The sequence below is a fragment of the Dryas octopetala genome, chromosome 4, assembly GCF_963921425.1.
Source record: "Dryas octopetala chromosome 4, drDryOcto1.1, whole genome shotgun sequence".
Taxonomy (NCBI): Eukaryota; Viridiplantae; Streptophyta; class Magnoliopsida; order Rosales; family Rosaceae; genus Dryas; species Dryas octopetala.
In genome coordinates, this window is record NC_141369.1 from 14,874,620 (window position 1) to 14,891,875 (window position 17,256).

General features: G+C 39.1%; 1 protein-coding gene across 2 annotated transcripts; it reads right to left on the bottom strand.

The window, feature by feature from the left end:
• Window positions 1-10,771: 10,771 nt before the first annotated feature.
• On the bottom strand, window positions 10,772-16,534 carry LOC147287177 (UDP-Glycosyltransferase superfamily protein). Of its 2 annotated transcripts, none has more exons than XM_086240280.1 (5): window positions 16,394-16,534; window positions 14,431-15,459; window positions 12,589-13,496; window positions 11,996-12,052; window positions 10,772-11,275 (listed from the first exon to the last, which is right to left on the bottom strand). In XM_086240280.1, the coding sequence occupies exons 2-5, from the start codon at window positions 15,392-15,394 to the stop codon at window positions 11,030-11,032; spliced, it is 2,175 nt and encodes a 724-aa protein (XP_086096406.1). In that variant the 5' UTR covers window positions 15,395-15,459; window positions 16,394-16,534; the 3' UTR covers window positions 10,772-11,029. The 2 variants fall into 2 exon arrangements, with proteins under 2 accessions (XP_086096406.1, XP_086096407.1); XM_086240281.1 differs by having other exon boundaries at window positions 14,431-15,453; window positions 16,394-16,531.
• Window positions 16,535-17,256: the final 722 nt, after the last annotated feature.

The following is a 17,256-nucleotide window of genomic DNA, read 5'->3' on the forward strand; positions in this document are numbered from 1 at the left end:
TGCTCCACTATTAGCCTTATTTTTTTTTGAGGTCATGGGTACAACTTTTTTCTCATTGTAGTTGTAATTATCACCTATTTAAAGGTGTAACTAAATTAATAAATTAGCAAGTAGAGAATGAATTAAGTAAATATCGTGTTTAACGTTAGAGGTCAAAGACTCTTTTATTAGCTTTATTTTTTCTTGAGGTCATGGGTTCCTCCATAAACCTTTAAATTTTCTGTAGTTCATATCATTTGGTATCAAACCTATCATCCTTGGTTGTGGTGTATACGCCTCTATCAATTTTCTCTATCCTTTAGTTATTCAACATAAATAGGTTCTAAGAAAAAACCCACCAAATCACAGTACATATCAAATTGGTATTAAAGCAATTGTGATGAAAAATTCAAACTCGGACATTATTGCAACAAGCTATTTATGTTTTCACCTTGTTAGGAGGAAGACAATGGCGATGTGTGCATGGAACATGACGCAGCGTAACACGCAATTAAAAGAAATTAGGGAAAACCAGTGTTAACCTTAAGAAAGAATCTAGAATCCACCAGAGAAATGAGAGAAATCTCAAGGTTTTCTGATTGAAAATAATAATAATGAATAATTACAAATAGCCAAAAAGGTTGTTTAAATATATTCAGAACCCTAGATATTCGAAATTTAAAACGGAAATAAAAATGGAAATAAAGTGCAATTTAGGAAACTTATTCAAAATAAATAAATTGCTTATTTGAAACCCTAAACGAAGGAATTTGGCCAAAATAGATATATCATGGGTCCATTTCTGACACTGGGTCAGGCTAAAACTTGTTTCTTTTCTTGGCCTTTTGGCAGTTGAGTTGTTGCATAAACCGTTCTGCCATTTATTCTACATCAGAACAAGATAATTGCGGTTGAGACTAACATAGGTCTTGGCCTTGAGGACAAGGCTGCTTGTTAAAGGGGAATGAATGTTACATTTGTTTAAAGTTTCATTTAAAATGTTTATTTTTAGTTTGAATAAGTTAGACTCCTAGTCAAATAGGAGTTGGGCTAGTCCTAGTTAGTGGAAGTTCAATGGAGTAAACTTCTCCTATCTTCACTGGAAAATGACGTTGAAAGCTTAAAGGCCTGTTAGCATGTTTTCTACTTTTTTTCTCATTATAGTTGTAATTATCACTTATTTAAAGATGTAACCAAATTAACAAAGCAAGCAGATAAAGAATTTTTTGAGGTCACTTATTAACCAAATTATCACTTATTTAAGTAAATAACGTGTTTAACGTTAGAGGTCAAAGGCTCATCTATTAGCCTTATTAATTATTTCTTGAGGTCATGAGTTCTTAACATGTTAGCCATAAACCCTTAAATTTTTTGTAGTTCATATCAAGATACTTCCTGGAGAACAAACAAAGAATAAATAATAACAACAACAATAATAATAAAAAATAGCCAAAACCTCTATATTTCTTCATTGATTGATTAATAAAGATGAGATCTTTACACAAGATTACCACAAGAACAACCCAAAACTCTATATCTCTGTCACGCCCCAATTCTAGACATAATTTAATCTCATAGAGTGAGGCGTGAAACATGTTCCAAGGTAGCTGTGGGACCATGAAATATTCTAGCATAGGACCATGGTTTATTCTAGCATGGGACCTATCCATTCTCATAAAGAAATGAGGGGACCTATCCATTCTCATGGGTCCATTGGAAAATGCATGAAATATAGGACCCATGATGTTAGAAGAACACGACTTATGTTTTGAGAGACCTATAAGTTATGGACGTTGTGGGACCATAGATAAATTCTACATGGGACCTATGTCACATATTTGGAGTGGGTCCAGAGAAATTAGAGAAAGGCATAAGGCCCCTAGATATTACATAAATGGGGGATGCCTTGACTTAGATGATGGGACCTATGCTCTTATAAATACGATGAGACCAATAGATAAGGTTCTATTACCTATAACAAAGGAGGTGCCTTGACTCAAACAATAGGACTCATACTTGTGGAAGTCTAAAAGGGTCCCATGGACAAGGCGCCATCATCAACAACACCGGGGGTATGAACACCATAAAATGGGAGGACCCATTGAGCACAGAGCAAGGGGAACAATCTTCACATGCATCTAGGAGGGCCGAATGCTTCCAAACATATGGACACACCCAAATCCATGGAACCATCCGAACCCATAGATTCCTTCAAGCTCGCGGATGGGTCCATGGTCCTACCCAAACTCGCAGATGCTTCCAATTACAAGCACATGGAGGTATTACTATACAAACCACGACTAAAGGGACCTAAGAACTCCATGTTCTACTAGGAAACCAATTCTCATACGAATTAAATGGCTTGAATCCTCTCCAAACAAGGATTCAAGTATAGGAGTTCAATTCAATATGAATTATACTTCCCGGTGATTACAAGTTTAAATCAACTTACAATCCTAAGGCCATAGGGATTAAATCATCCCCTATAAATAGACTCTCATAAGATCATTCCAAGGTACGTAATTCTAGAGCTCTAAGCCCACTGCTTTGAGTTGATATCGATCTTGCTTACTGACTTGACCGTCAGAGAGCCTTTGGCCGACACCACACCGGTGTCACCATACCTCCGAAGGTTTTTCTTGTGTTTACAGGACCCATCGTTTTCTGAGATAAGCTACTTGGAGAATTCGTGTTACAACAATTGGTGCTCTCATTGAGAGTCGAACTCAAGAACTTTTCGCTTCGAGTGACTCTCAAATTTATTCTACTGAAAGAGTGTAATCTAGCTCTTGATAAAAGGCGATATTTTCGCAATCTTACAATCTACGAAGACCCAAGAATAGGAAAAAAACACAAATACCATCAGACGATGGGACCTGTGTAATTTTACTGCCAACGAACCTAGGAGACCTCGAGTCGCATGGTTCTACCCAAAATCACAATGGGTTGTCACCCTCTTGTTCCTAGGGAGGACCATAAAAAAGATAAGAATCATGATTTTACAACATTCAATATTATTTTTGCTATTGTCATGCTAACGAGCTCATATTGCGATTGAATTCTGAATTATCATTCAAAGTTAAAGATTTACTAATTAATCTTCTCATAATATTTTTGATGTGGATAGAAAAGTCATATTGGTGGACCCATACAATATGTTTTATGGAAGGGACCATGACATCGCTGGGGGCACTTTCTAAGCTTAAAGACCAACCTTCGAGTCGCGGACCTATTGAGTATAGCTAACGATATCGTCAGATCTGTCCGGTGCAACAACTCCAAAAATGTTGGGTTAAGCCCATAGCTTGTTTGATGTAAGGTCTCACACCAATATAAAAGTTAGGAATTATATAATTCAAGAACAAAAGGAGCGAGAATGTGGACCGTCATCATGCGGACCCATCATCATGTCGGCTCATCAACATTCAAAGTCGTCTGTATTCGGACCTATAAGACTTTGAGTTGCACGGCCCTACCCAAGCTCGGAATGGGTCCGCCCTCTTGCTTCGATGAAGGACCATCAAAAAGATAAGAATTGTGATTTTACCTTCAATATTATTTTTACTCTTATTGCAATTAAATTCTCAAATTCATCATTCAAAGTTGACGATTTACTAAACTTCTCATAATATTCTTGATGTCGGTAGAAAAGCCATATTGGTGAACCCATACAATATGCTTTATGGAAGGGATCGTGACATCGCTGGGGGCACTTTCTAAGCATAAGGACCAACCTCGCGGACCTATTGCGTATAGCCAATGATATCGCCGGATCCATCTGGTGTCACATATCCGCCAAGTACCCTCCGAAATTTCAGGAGTGCAATACGAGGGACCCCCACTGAAAGGTCCGAACCTGAACGTAGGCGGCGATAGAAATACGATACCGCCCCTTTCACATCGCTCTCTACCTAGGAATTCATAGTCCCGGCTTGATTCCACCTCTTCATCACATGCTTCTAACGGATCTTTGAAAAACAAGGACATATTGGTATGCGGACCTATCCGTATGCGGCTCTATCATGATGCGGATCTATCCCGATGCGAACTTTTCCAATGGACCCATATTCGAACGGTCCAACTTAGGATCCATTAACTTATCTTGACACTTCTCATCAACTCGGGGATCACCCACTCGCGCTCCTACGCATTAAGGACTTCTTCGATAATATTTTCACTCATCATTTGGTCATTCAAAAGGAAAATGCTAAGGTTATTACCACTCATTCTTATATCATCTTTAAATTATTTCTTGAAACTGACACTTGTTAGGAAAACATCCAAGCAATTTGCAAATTGAAACGGACCGTTGTGAAAAGCAATGCTGGAGTCAAAAAAAAATATTGATAGGTCCTAAAAGTGATACCACCACTCTTCCATAAAAGTAAAGGACCGTCAAAGTGATGACAGTCATAGGAAAGGGTCCTTACTCAATTTCAAAGATGCACAGGATCGTGAGTGATAAAGGGTGGAACACTGCCAATCTTCAAATTATTACACGGGTCTTCACCCAAATAGTTTAGAAACATGGGTTTTCGCCCATATGATTCAAACAAAACATGGGTTCTCACCCGCGCGATGTCAAATGATTTAAACATCCGACTAAGATATAAATCATGGGTCCTGCCCAAGACAACATGAAATATGGATCTTTTCCAAAATAATGCAAAGGTAGAGGTCTTTATCCCAAAAGCACGAAGAGCAAGGGTCCTCACCTCAAAAGTGCGAAACATGGATCCTACCCAAAAAGCGCAAAACAATGGTCCGCACCATATTTGTTGAAAACGGGGGACCTTCCCCAAAAACTTCATCACTCATAAGGGTCCTAATTCAAAAAAAAAAACCTCAAATTGGCGGTACAATCATCACCTCCTATAGCGGTACTAGTCATCTATGCACATCGCGATAGCAAAACCCAAGGGTCCTCACCTAAGCGTGACACAAGGTCTAGAGGAATAAACTCTAGGCACGTACCACGAATTTGTAATGTGAAGCCTCACCAATATGAGGGTGTTGCTTCACTATACATGTAAGTAACATGAGGCCTCGTTCCATACTACAAAAATGTTACACAGACTTCGACCAATTTATTCAATGTATCATAGTTCCTCCAACTATATTGCATTTGGTCTTAGCTGTAAACAAATTTGGTTGTTTCATCTCGTCTAGTGCTTGCTTGTAAACCCACATGGGGCAAGTGGAGGCTAGCTGGATACACAAATTTATGGTACCATGGCATCTAAGTCCATACTACATCTAAGAGGTCCTTGTTCCGCGGGTCATAGGCCTCACTGACCCAGGGACCGCCGACCAAAAGGGTGTTCTAAAGGCAAAACGCCTTCTTGGAATATTTACACCCATTCAAGTACCCCACTTGGGGGCAAAAGTTATGACTATCGGTCCGAACTCATTAGGAAAAGGTCCTATGATAAAAGATCTCTAGTTCAATAAAAAAAAAAAAAAAAAAAAAAAAAAACCTCTACCCAACATTTATTTTTCGAGCTATGTTGTTTGTAAAATAAATAGGGGCAACAAGGAGGGGACCTTGGAAATATTTTAAAGGTCTCATTCCTTTGGCAACAACCCCCCCGCAGCAAAAAAAAAAAAAAGTTCTTACAACAAATTATTGGACATAGGTCCATACTTGGTTTCTCATCAAAAATGGTTGACCAATAGGTCCATGGTTCCTCACAAAAAAAAAATAAAATAAAATAAAAGGAGCGAACCTATAGGTCCGGCACCTCCCATAAGCAAGGGATTGGACCCATAGGTCCGGTACCTCTCATAAATAAGGGAGCGGACCCACAGGTCTGGCACCTCCCATAAGCAAGGGATCGGACCTATAGGTCCAATACCTCCCATAAACAAAGGAGCAAACCCATACGTTTGGTACCTCCCACAAACAAAGGAGAGGACCCATAGGTCCGTTACCTCTCATGAACAAAGGAGCAAACCCATAGGTTTGGTACCTCCCACAAACAAGGGAGCGGACCCATAGGTCCGTTACCTCCCATGAACAAAGGAGCGGACCCATAGATCCGATACCTCCAAAAAAGAAAGGGAGCGGACCTATAGGTCCGGTACCTCCCATAAGCAAGGGATCGGACCCATAGGTCCGGTACCTCCCATAAACAAGGGAGTGGACCCATAGATTTGGTACCTCCCATAAACAAGGGAGCGGACCCATAGGTCCGAAACCTCCTCCCATGAACAAATAAACGGACCCTTGAGGTCCTATGCTTCCCGGTGTTATCATCTCAATGTATTTACTCTATACAATTCAAGCAAAATAAAATAAAATTTTAAATATGCACAAAAACAAAATGTGCAAACAAGACAAGAAATCAAGAAACTATGAAGATCTTCGGGTCTGAACCATCTCGGTGGTACCACCGGCTTTCATCGGAGCGACACTATCAATGTCCATGAAGGTAGCCACCCCCTTGGAGGGGGACCCATTGCTATTGACCCTCAAATCATCAGAAGTTTTGGATGGGAGATTAAAAATAAGATGGTTGTTGAAAAGTTGGAGGTCAAAGTCCAAGGAAGAAGAAGAAAATGAGGAAATGATCGAGTGAAGCAAAAAAAATTTCGGAGCCATGGAAATTTTCGGACCTATATAGCGTGCCTTTTCGGTGGTTGGCATGGAAGATTGAGTTGTTAAAAACACATCTCTTATAAAAAGTTCAAGGAATGTATTTTTGGGGGCAATTATGGGACCATGTATAAATTTTACATGGATCTATGTCACTCATTTGGAATGGGTCCGGAGAAAATAAGAAGAAGACATAAGGCCCCTAGACATTACATGAAGGCGGGGTGCCTTAAGTGATAGGACCTATGCTCTTATAAATCTAATGGGATCTATAGACAAGATTATATCAACTATAATATTAGGGGTATGAAACACCATAAATTGGAGGACCCATTAAACACAGAGTAAGGGAAACAACCCCCACACTCATGATCATTTAGGAAGGTTGGATGCTTCCAAGAACATGGATACATCCGAGCCTATGGATCTATCCGATCTAATCTCACGGATGTATCCGGGTTTCTATCTAATCTCACGGGTTTCTATCTATTCCTGAGAACCCGCTGAGGTATTTCCCAAATTAAGACCCACATGGGGCAAGTGGAGGCTAGCCAGATACACAAACTCATGGTACCATGGCATATAAGTCCATACTACATCTAAAAAGTCTTGGTTCCACTGGTCATAGGCCTCACTGACCCAGGGATCGCCTACCAAAAGGGTGTTTTAAAGGCAAAGCGCATTCATGGAACATTCACACCCATTCAAGTACCCCACTCGGGGGCAAAAGTTATCACTATCGGTCCGAAGTCATTAGGACAAGGTCCTATGATGAAAAACCTTTAGTTCAACAAAGAAAAGTCATATGAAATTTATTTCTGAAACAAAGAGTCCGGAGAATGAATGGGGGCAACAAGGAAGACACCTTTGAAATGTTTTAAAGGACCCAATGCGCATTTTTAAGGGATCGGGTCAATCCCTCATATAAGCAAGTTCAATGCATGGAAAAACTTTTGAAAAGCCCCTGAAAATTTCCTTAACATATATATGCCGAGATGGTCGACCAATAGGTCCCTAGTTTGTCACAAAAATGGTGGACAATTATATATATAGGTCCATGGTTCTTCACCAGAAATGGCGGACCGATTGGTCCGTGGGTTCTCACAAGAAAAGGAGTGGACATATGGGTCCAATACCTCCGGCCAGTGAACAAATGAGCGGACCCCTCGCTGTATACAATGAAAATGAGCGGACCCATTGGTTCGATACCTCCTATGAAAGATTGAGCGGACCCCCCGCGACAAAGAAAAAAGGGAGTGGACCTATAGGTCCACTACCTCCCATGAGCAAATGAGCGGACCTTTCGAGGCGAAGAAGAAAGGGAGCGGAACTATAGGTCCGATACCTCCCATAAGAAAGTGGGCAAACCCTTGAGGTCTTATACTCCCCGGTGTGGTCTCAATGTGTTCACTCCACACAATTCTAGCGTACAAAACAATAGACTACAAACATTCAAGAAAATAGAGCTTGGAAGATACTTCATGAAACACAATAGTACCTCGAAGCATAAAAGATAAGTAGTGGCCCCAACAAAAGGTTATAAAACACCACAATACGGCCCCAACGGCGATTAACAAAACAAACAGTGCAAATAAGACATAAAGCAAATCAAGGAGCCATGGAACCTTTTGGCTCGGACCCTTCGGTTTTTCTTGATGGCATCTTCTAGGGTGGTAGCATCGGCATCAAGTGGTTTTCACTGTAAGAGGACTCATCGTCAACGAAAGGCTTCTCCTCAGAGTCATCATTGGTTGCACTAAAGTCAAAGTCTTTAAAAATCCTCGGGCCGCCAAGTAGAGCTTTTTTCAAAGCCATGATCTCCTCTTGAGCGGACCCATAGTGCGCACGAACCGGTAGCAAGATGGAAGATTAGAAGGAGTCCTATTAAAAAATACATCCATTTCAAAAGATTTCCAAGGGATATATTTTGGGGGCAATTGTGGGACCATGAAATATTCTAGCATAGGACCATGGTTTATTCTAGCATGGGACCTATCCATTCTCATAAAGAAATGAGGGGACCTATCCATTCTCATGGGTCCATTGGAAAATGCATGAAATATAGGACCCATGATGTTAGAAGAACACGACTTATGTTTTGAGAGACCTATAAGTTATGGACGTTGTGGGACCATAGATAAATTCTACATGGGACCTATGTCACATATTTGGAGTGGGTCCAGAGAAATTAGAGAAAGGCATAAGGCCCCTAGATATTACATAAATGGGGGATGCCTTGACTTAGATGATGGGACCTATGCTCTTATAAATACGATGAGACCAATAGATAAGGTTCTATTACCTATAACAAAGGAGGTGCCTTGACTCAAACAATAGGACTCATACTTGTGGAAGTCTAAAAGGGTCCCATGGACAAGGCGCCATCATCAACAACACCGGGGGTATGAACACCATAAAATGGGAGGACCCATTGAGCACAGAGCAAGGGGAACAATCTTCACATGCATCTAGGAGGGCCGAATGCTTCCAAACATATGGACACACCCAAATCCATGGAACCATCCGAACCCATAGATTCCTTCAAGCTCGCGGATGGGTCCATGGTCCTACCCAAACTCGCAGATGCTTCCAATTACAAGCACATGGAGGTATTACTATACAAACCACGACTAAAGGGACCTAAGAACTCCATGTTCTACTAGGAAACCAATTCTCATACGAATTAAATGGCTTGAATCCTCTCCAAACAAGGATTCAAGTATAGGAGTTCAATTCAATATGAATTATACTTCCCGGTGATTACAAGTTTAAATCAACTTACAATCCTAAGGCCATAGGGATTAAATCATCCCCTATAAATAGACTCTCATAAGATCATTCCAAGGTACGTAATTCTAGAGCTCTAAGCCCACTGCTTTGAGTTGATATCGATCTTGCTTACTGACTTGACCGTCAGAGAGCCTTTGGCCGACACCACACCGGTGTCACCATACCTCCGAAGGTTTTTCTTGTGTTTACAGGACCCATCGTTTTCTGAGATAAGCTACTTGGAGAATTCGTGTTACAACAGTAGCCAAATTAAACAATAAAGTTCAATTATATATATATCATATCGTGAATGTTAAACAATGAGTGTATTTACTTATAATGTCAATAACATAAACAATAATGTAATAAATTAGGATAATGAAAAGTACACCAAAATGAATATTAACCAGATGATAGGTATATAATAATAAACAAAAATTACGGCACAAAGATTAAATAAGATATAGTCCAATCATTGGGGTTTAGGAACCCTACCTTTAGTCTGACCTAGTTATTACTCATTATTCGTCGGGATCTCTTGTTCCACTTCTGTGCAGCTTCTCTCCTCTCCTCCCTGTTCAGCTTTCCTTTGTGTTGTTGTTTTTTTTTTTGTGACTTGGTTGCTTTAGGTGGATGTAGCTTGCTTTGATAGGAGTTATATATGGTCATATGTTATAATTGTCACGGTCCCCCATTTAATATAAATCGGGAGTTCAATGCCTTTTGCATTATGTCACGTCCGCGAACCATAGTTGGGAGTAGGTCCCTTGCCATGTATTTCATGGTCCCTTCCTTACTTTTTCCAAGGTCCATCCAATGGTAGAATCTATGGTCCCACAATAGAGAATCATGTTTCTTTATTTTTGCTTTTCATTTCTTTTTAAGGTTTAAAATCCTTAATCTATTACAGTTTTTCACCCTCTCTTTTATCTAATTTTGCCTCAAAATATATAGGGCCCATTCCAATGTTAATTAAATTGAAATCCCTTATTTTAGGATAAATCAACCCATCTAAAGTTTATTGTGGGACCATAATTTCACAATCAAATGGGACCTTAGAGAGATAAGTATAAGACCAATGAAATATGGCTATGACCTATAATATAAAGAGGGGACCTATCCTCCACATTAGGATGTGGACCATGGAAAGTAGCAAAAAGAGAACAGGACTCTTAATATTACATAAAGGAAGCTAGGGAGGGGCCCATGGTTCTATGGAATAGCACAATAAGGAGGTTGCCTACACCTGTATGAATGCACTAAGGGACCGTACCCTTCGATCGGTTTGGTGAACCACAAAATCTGCCAAAGGATGGAGGTGAGACAAAGAGTGGCGATGGCGAGTGAGATAGAGAGCGGCAACAGCAACGGTGAGACAGAGAGAGGGATGCAACGAGATGGAATTGACCAAAAAAAAATCAAATCAAATTGAATTGCATTTGCATTTGCATGTGTTTATTAATTGATCCTTTTTATGAAACACATCATCACAGAAACTCTAAATTTTCAGCTTTCATATCCAAACCAATAAGCTTTCGACCAATCAGAAGCATTTCCTCAAGAAATTTGCAATACTTTGTATCTATCATATCAATTGGGCGGAGTCACATAATTTCCATACTCACAGCACCCTCTCTAAAATTCAGAAGAAATAAAAGAATGAGAATGTCTCAACGATTTGATGTCTCATTTGGGTCTCATGCACTTGATGAGAACGCCTACAAATCTCTTGTACATGTGCCGCTTCAAGTACATCCTCTCCACCTTTTCTCTTCCCTTCAGTCCCATTTGCTTCCTTGCAATTCGGTTTTTAAGAAAAAACTGGATATTTTCAGCAAGGGTACGAGTTCCGGGATGCCCTAGAGGATGAAGCAGGCCTGTTACATTGTGCTCAACAATCTCTTTTGTGCCTCCAGCTTCTGTTCCAAGCACCTGCTCCAAAAAATGAAATCATTTTTACTTTTCAAGGCCTGGTGTGCAAAAGAATCTAAGCACCATGGAAAGGAAGTTGCATTTGAAATCCTAACGCATTGCAAATACATAGTAATCACATTGTATAAACGATAGACAAGCTTTATATACTGTAGATCTGTTCCCTGTTTGTGTTGTTTCAGTGGCTAAAAAAAGAAAGAGGAGTTCATCATTGCAGTCAATTCAAAGATCATTTTTTGTAAGAGAAACTGTAACTATCTTGCTTTTATGACACGAATAGCATGACCATACTACTTCTACATAAAGATACTTTCACTAAATCCAGCTAACAATGTTTAAGAAGATATGGCCTTCCATTTCGTACTAAATACAGGTTTAATAATCTCAGTTGGAGATCACTGTTTTGCGGTGTCTGGTTGATGTACCATAACCATTAATACTAGTTGCCCAACATATCTTTCCCCTAACCTAAAGTCCCATCAATAATTTAGTTACAACTAACATAATTACTCCTTATATGTTCCAATTATTTCATGTGTATTTGGAGTTTGCCCACATATATCATGCTATCAGCAGAAGATGGGCAGAAAACAAGGACCTTTCCATGCAACAGTCATAGCATGCCTTCACATATCTAGGTTGAGAAAATGTCAGCAGTATAAAAAACTACCATTCTAGTGGGCCTTAGGATGAGGAATAAAATCAAGTCAGATGTCATACCGGAAGACCAAATGCCATGGCTTCAATTGTCACTCTCCCAAAAGTTTCTCCCAGTCCCTGTACACCATTTTACATATTGTTGTGTGATTTCTCAATAATAAAGAATAATTAATTAATTGAATGCGAAGCATAAATCAAGATAATAAATATCAATGAAATGAGAAGTGGGATTCTTACAAAAACAATAAATTAGATATTTGGAATCATAACCACAAAATTTTTGAACATGTAAACAACCACGCACATAATTAGACAACATCATCCACCAGTAATCAAGTTCACCAATGACACTTCCATATATTGGACAGAAGGGTAGCATTTGTGCTATGGATTTCAAGCACGCATTGTCCCATCAGAAAGATACTAGAGGGTCATACCAAGAGTTTCACAGTTGGATTAAAAGAGGCGGGTAACCACTTTAAAGTCAGGATACTTAAAGAGTAGTCCTCCCTAATGCTGTAAGGCATAGAAAACTAATTGCACTATGTACAAAAAGTTAAGTAGGAATTTTTTTTTAGCTTTTCACTATGAAGTGACAGAACAAATAGCACTTATTTATATAGAATTACTAAAAGACTAAGAAGATAGATCACCTGAGAGTTCATGACATAAACATCAGCTGCAGAATATAGAGCAGCTACACGTGTGGTTGCAGGAGTCCACAGCACTGACTTTGACAAGTTTGAATGCTGAGATAGGAAGCTTAAGAGTTCTTTGACATAAAGCACCTTATTGCTCTTAGATCCAACAGAACCAATAAGAAATTTAACAGACTGTTCCAGTGTTCCTTCATTATCTGACAACACCTTCCTCTTATGAGTGATATCCAGGTTCAAAGAACCTGTATCATCAACAGAGGTATAGAGACTACGCAACTGCAAACTTTTCTTGTGGGGTACATTCAACTGGACAACAGATTCAGTGGACAGTGGTAATTCATTTGCTGATACACCATCATCATTCAACTCTTGAAACAAAGCTCTCAAGTGATGCTTTCTAGCCAGGGTAGAACGGACTTGGCGCTTACGTACTGGACTTTTTATCTTTGAATTATTTTTCAGAGGTTCTTCTTCGATCACCACACGTGCTGAGTCAAGAAGCAAGAGCTGGCCCTTTCCAGGATTTATACTGCTAAGAGACATCACAAGCATATCATTATCTGTTAACCCCATTTCCTTTCTGACTGCATCTCGCAGTAACTGCCTTTTCTCTAGCATCTTCTCAGTACCAGAAGATGGAGTATTAAGTGAACAAGCTATGCCAGCTACATAGGCCATTTCATCAGTAATAGAGAGTGGTACAACTGCAGGCTGAGACCTCAGCTTAATCTTTTCTTCTTCACACCAGTCTAGCCATTGTTTAGACTGTGATTCTGAAAGAAAAGCTAGCATTTTCACTCGGTTAAGAACAACCTTCGCCCGATCAAAGTATTCTCTCCGGTTTTCCATGATCCACCAAGCAACTTGACTTGCACCAGCTGGAAAATGGTCAATGTATTGATCTGAAAAAAAATGTTGCTTGTATATTTTAGATTACCACAGGATACATGCGAACGAAGCCAAAGAAAATCAACTTTCACATTTATGTATGGTGCTTTTGTCAATGTCAAAATAGCTAAGATGATTGTCCCTTTCTGTAAGAAGTAACAAAATGTTTAATGACAAAGACACAACAAGAGAAAATAAAGTGTTATAACAAGCATTCCATGTAGATACAACTTATTAACGGAATACTGATTTGAAAATTTATTTCAGATGCCTAACTGAAATAAAATGAAGCATAAACTTATTCACACAGGTCAAGAAAGCCAGAGCATTGTATGACTATTTCAACTGGTTAATCATTTAGTCAAAGTTATTGTGTCCTATATAAAAGAACTGCCAAAACAGCCTTAATTGCATAAATTCCCACATCAATCAGTATAAAAATGGATGAAGCAAAGCAGGTCACTGGGTCAGTACATGGGGTACAAACTTCCAACCCAGCAAAAATTAACTAGGCAGTATATCTTGTTCAATCCATGCAGTGCTGTAACTATTTACAACAAAATCATTACCGAGATTGTACAACATGTTGATAATCCTAGCAGGAAATTCTACCGACAAAAGACTAAACAGTCGTTATGGGAATATTTACTGGAAGCTTACTGTTTTGCAATTTATTATCTTTGCACTTCAAGAGGCTAAATTAGCACTGAAAACATAACTACACAAGCACAAGACTCAATGTTGGATACAACATCAATAGAGGTAAATACAATGTTCAGGCACTGGTTAGTATAGTAACATTGCAACATATTATTACTAAACAAAAAGATTTATGGAGGTAAAGTCGATAGTTAATATTTTGCACTTCAAAATTTTTTAGATCAGCAAATACATTTACTTTAAAATTTTACAGACTACATTAGTGAATTTCTGGTAAATTGTTCTCACCGATCCATGATGCACAGACAGCTGACCCAGCGATGATGAGATCTTGCTTCATGGCAGTTTTGAAGCTTTGACTTGCTTTGTCCTCAAGCACCTTGATTCTTCTCCTAGCAAGCTCTGGCATCAAGCCACCCTTCTTGCTAAGAACTACGGCTGTAACCGTGGCTCCACAGCTCAAAAGCTCTGTTGCCAACTCCATCATTGAAAGTGGAGCCCCAGTCATTGAAAGTTCATGGAAAATTAATAGAAATCTCCTAGACCAAACAAGACGTGCAAAGTCCCCCTTCCTGTCGCAGGTTCCAGACCGTGTTTTAGGGTTCCATTCCAAAATTCTATCCTCTATGAAGCCAAAAGGACCAACAAGCATCCCATAAGAAGTATTTGTCTTAGGAATGTCCAGTTCCTGCTCCTCTGTCTCATGAACTTCAACCTCCACTGTTTTCTTCGGCTTAGCATGCATTTTATTACGACCATGAGCTGATTTTTTACTCCTCTTCTTTGAACTTTTTCTTTGATGAGATGAGACTCCATTCCCTTTTTTCGCCAAAATCACATCCACCCTTTTACCATTTTCCTCCTGATTTTCATTGGTCTCATTCTTAACTGCCAAAGAAATGTCACTTCCAAGCAAATCTCGGTGCAGATTCTGCTCAGTGTCTGAGTTCCCATTGTCTGGTTTATTTCCAAACCCCAAAAAATTGTCCTTGTTATTGCTATGAGCCCAACTGGACTGAAAGTAAAACCCAAGATAAGCCCAAAGAGTAATCAATAACAACCAAAACAATAACCGATTGCTCCGAAACCACTGTACACCTCCACTACTTCTAGCTTCTCTTCTTGGAGTTCGGCTTGAATGCAATCTCCGAAACGAAGGAGAATTTCGTGGACTTGATCTTCCTGACAATGTAGACTTAAAACTTCCAGCTCCCCGCGATGACTTATAATCTCCTCTATTGCTTTCCTCCATTGGTTCCTTTGACTATTTTACATAGCCGAAAAGCTTAAACCATACTGTTTGAAGAACACCTGCCACTTAATCAGTAGAAGGCCGATAAGAACACTTAAACAGGTCAATCTCTTAAAGTCTTTCAGTTTATACATCAAATAAGAATACAGAAAATTCATTTTCTATATACAAAAGAATGAAAAATTGAGTAGAAAGGAAACAACCTAACCTTTGTTCAATTAATGAGAAGACAGATATATATATATATATTTTTTCTATAAATGCTTACAGAGGAAACGTTTCATCACCCAGCTCTTGGAATCTTTCTTTTAAAGCTTAAATAGCAAAATATTCAAATTTTTAAAAGAAAAAACCCCACAGATTCTTTGTTTCTTTAGCATCCATAACTTTATATGAAAATTGTATAATTACAACCATATAAGTATAACTCCAATCAACTGCTAAGAACACATAGGAAAAATAATAACTAATTTGAGTAAAAGTTAGTCCTCTCAACTCAAAGATAACAAAAGAAGAAAATCAAGATCCAAATTTCATTGTCTCCACTTTTCCGGCATTGTCTCGGAAACCAAACAGAGCCTAAGGCCAGAAAAACCGTACGAAAATTAAAAATTCTTGCCAGCCACCAAAAAAAAAAAGGTCAAAGCTCAATTGCGTGTCACACTCCAAATTTTCCCTGATCCTAAATACGAGTAACTTGAATGATCCCAGACTCGACTCATTTTATTTCCCTCCATTTTCTCAGCAGAGAAACAGACGCAGAAGTGACTCCAAGAACCGAACCAGACTCACTGATTACCAGCTACAAAACCAAGAAAACATGCAATTCTTTCGAAGCTTATTCATTATCAAAGCTTAGAAAGAAAAATCGGGATACAACAAAAAAAAAAAAAGAGATTGAAAGATTTGAGAGAGTAAGCAATTTTTTTCTGTGTTTTTGGAGCATTCAGTTAGAAAATATGAGCTAAAGCAGAGAGAGGAGTTCAGAGAAGAAATTACATTGAGCCTTTGCATGCTCTACCTCTGAAGCTGAGACTTCAAGATCTGAGCTGAGCTGAGAGAGCCTCTCCAAGTTCTTGAGAGAAAGAGAAGAAGTTGCAGAAGATTGAGTGAGTGAGTGAAATGGTTGAAAGCTTTGAGAGAGAGAGAGAGAGAGAGAGAGAGAGAGAGAGAGTTACGACAATGAGTTTCAACAGAATTTGTTGGCACGTGCGAGTCAACCCGTGTAAACGGACTTGGAAATTAGAAAACTAACGTCAGTAGTGATTCCATGCGGTACAGACCATCGTAAAACATGTGTTCCCCTTTGAGGAATGGAAGATCGGTGAGTTCGGGGTTACGTGGACCAGTGTGGTTTTACAGTCATCTGGAGCTTAGTGGAGTTAACCACTTCTACTAATATTGTAGGGCTGCGGGTCCCACGGTGGCGTCGGTGGGTCTCACAGCTAATCTTGGCCCTCGATCTAGTGTCCTTCAGATTATTATTAATTGCCTTTTGGCCCCACAAGACCTCTTTTTTATTCATATATCATTTTTTCTTTTTCTTTTTTGCGTTTCTTTTTAGCTAATAAATCCATAAAATCTTGCAAATATTCGGCATGATATATCATATATGTGATAAATTCTGTTCTTTTTCTTAATTTTTTTGGCCAACAACGAATGTTATGGACCTATGGTAAGCTGTTTTTTCTGTTCTTTTGAGCATGCTTTGTTAAGTTAGCAACCTGCAAGAACCATTCTAATAAGGGCTTAACTGACTTCCCAAAAAAGGATAAAAGGCTTAACTGACTTGTACCTCAGCTGCTTTGAAGGTTAAGTACATATACTTTGTACTTCCAATATGTAAAAGCATTAAACATAAC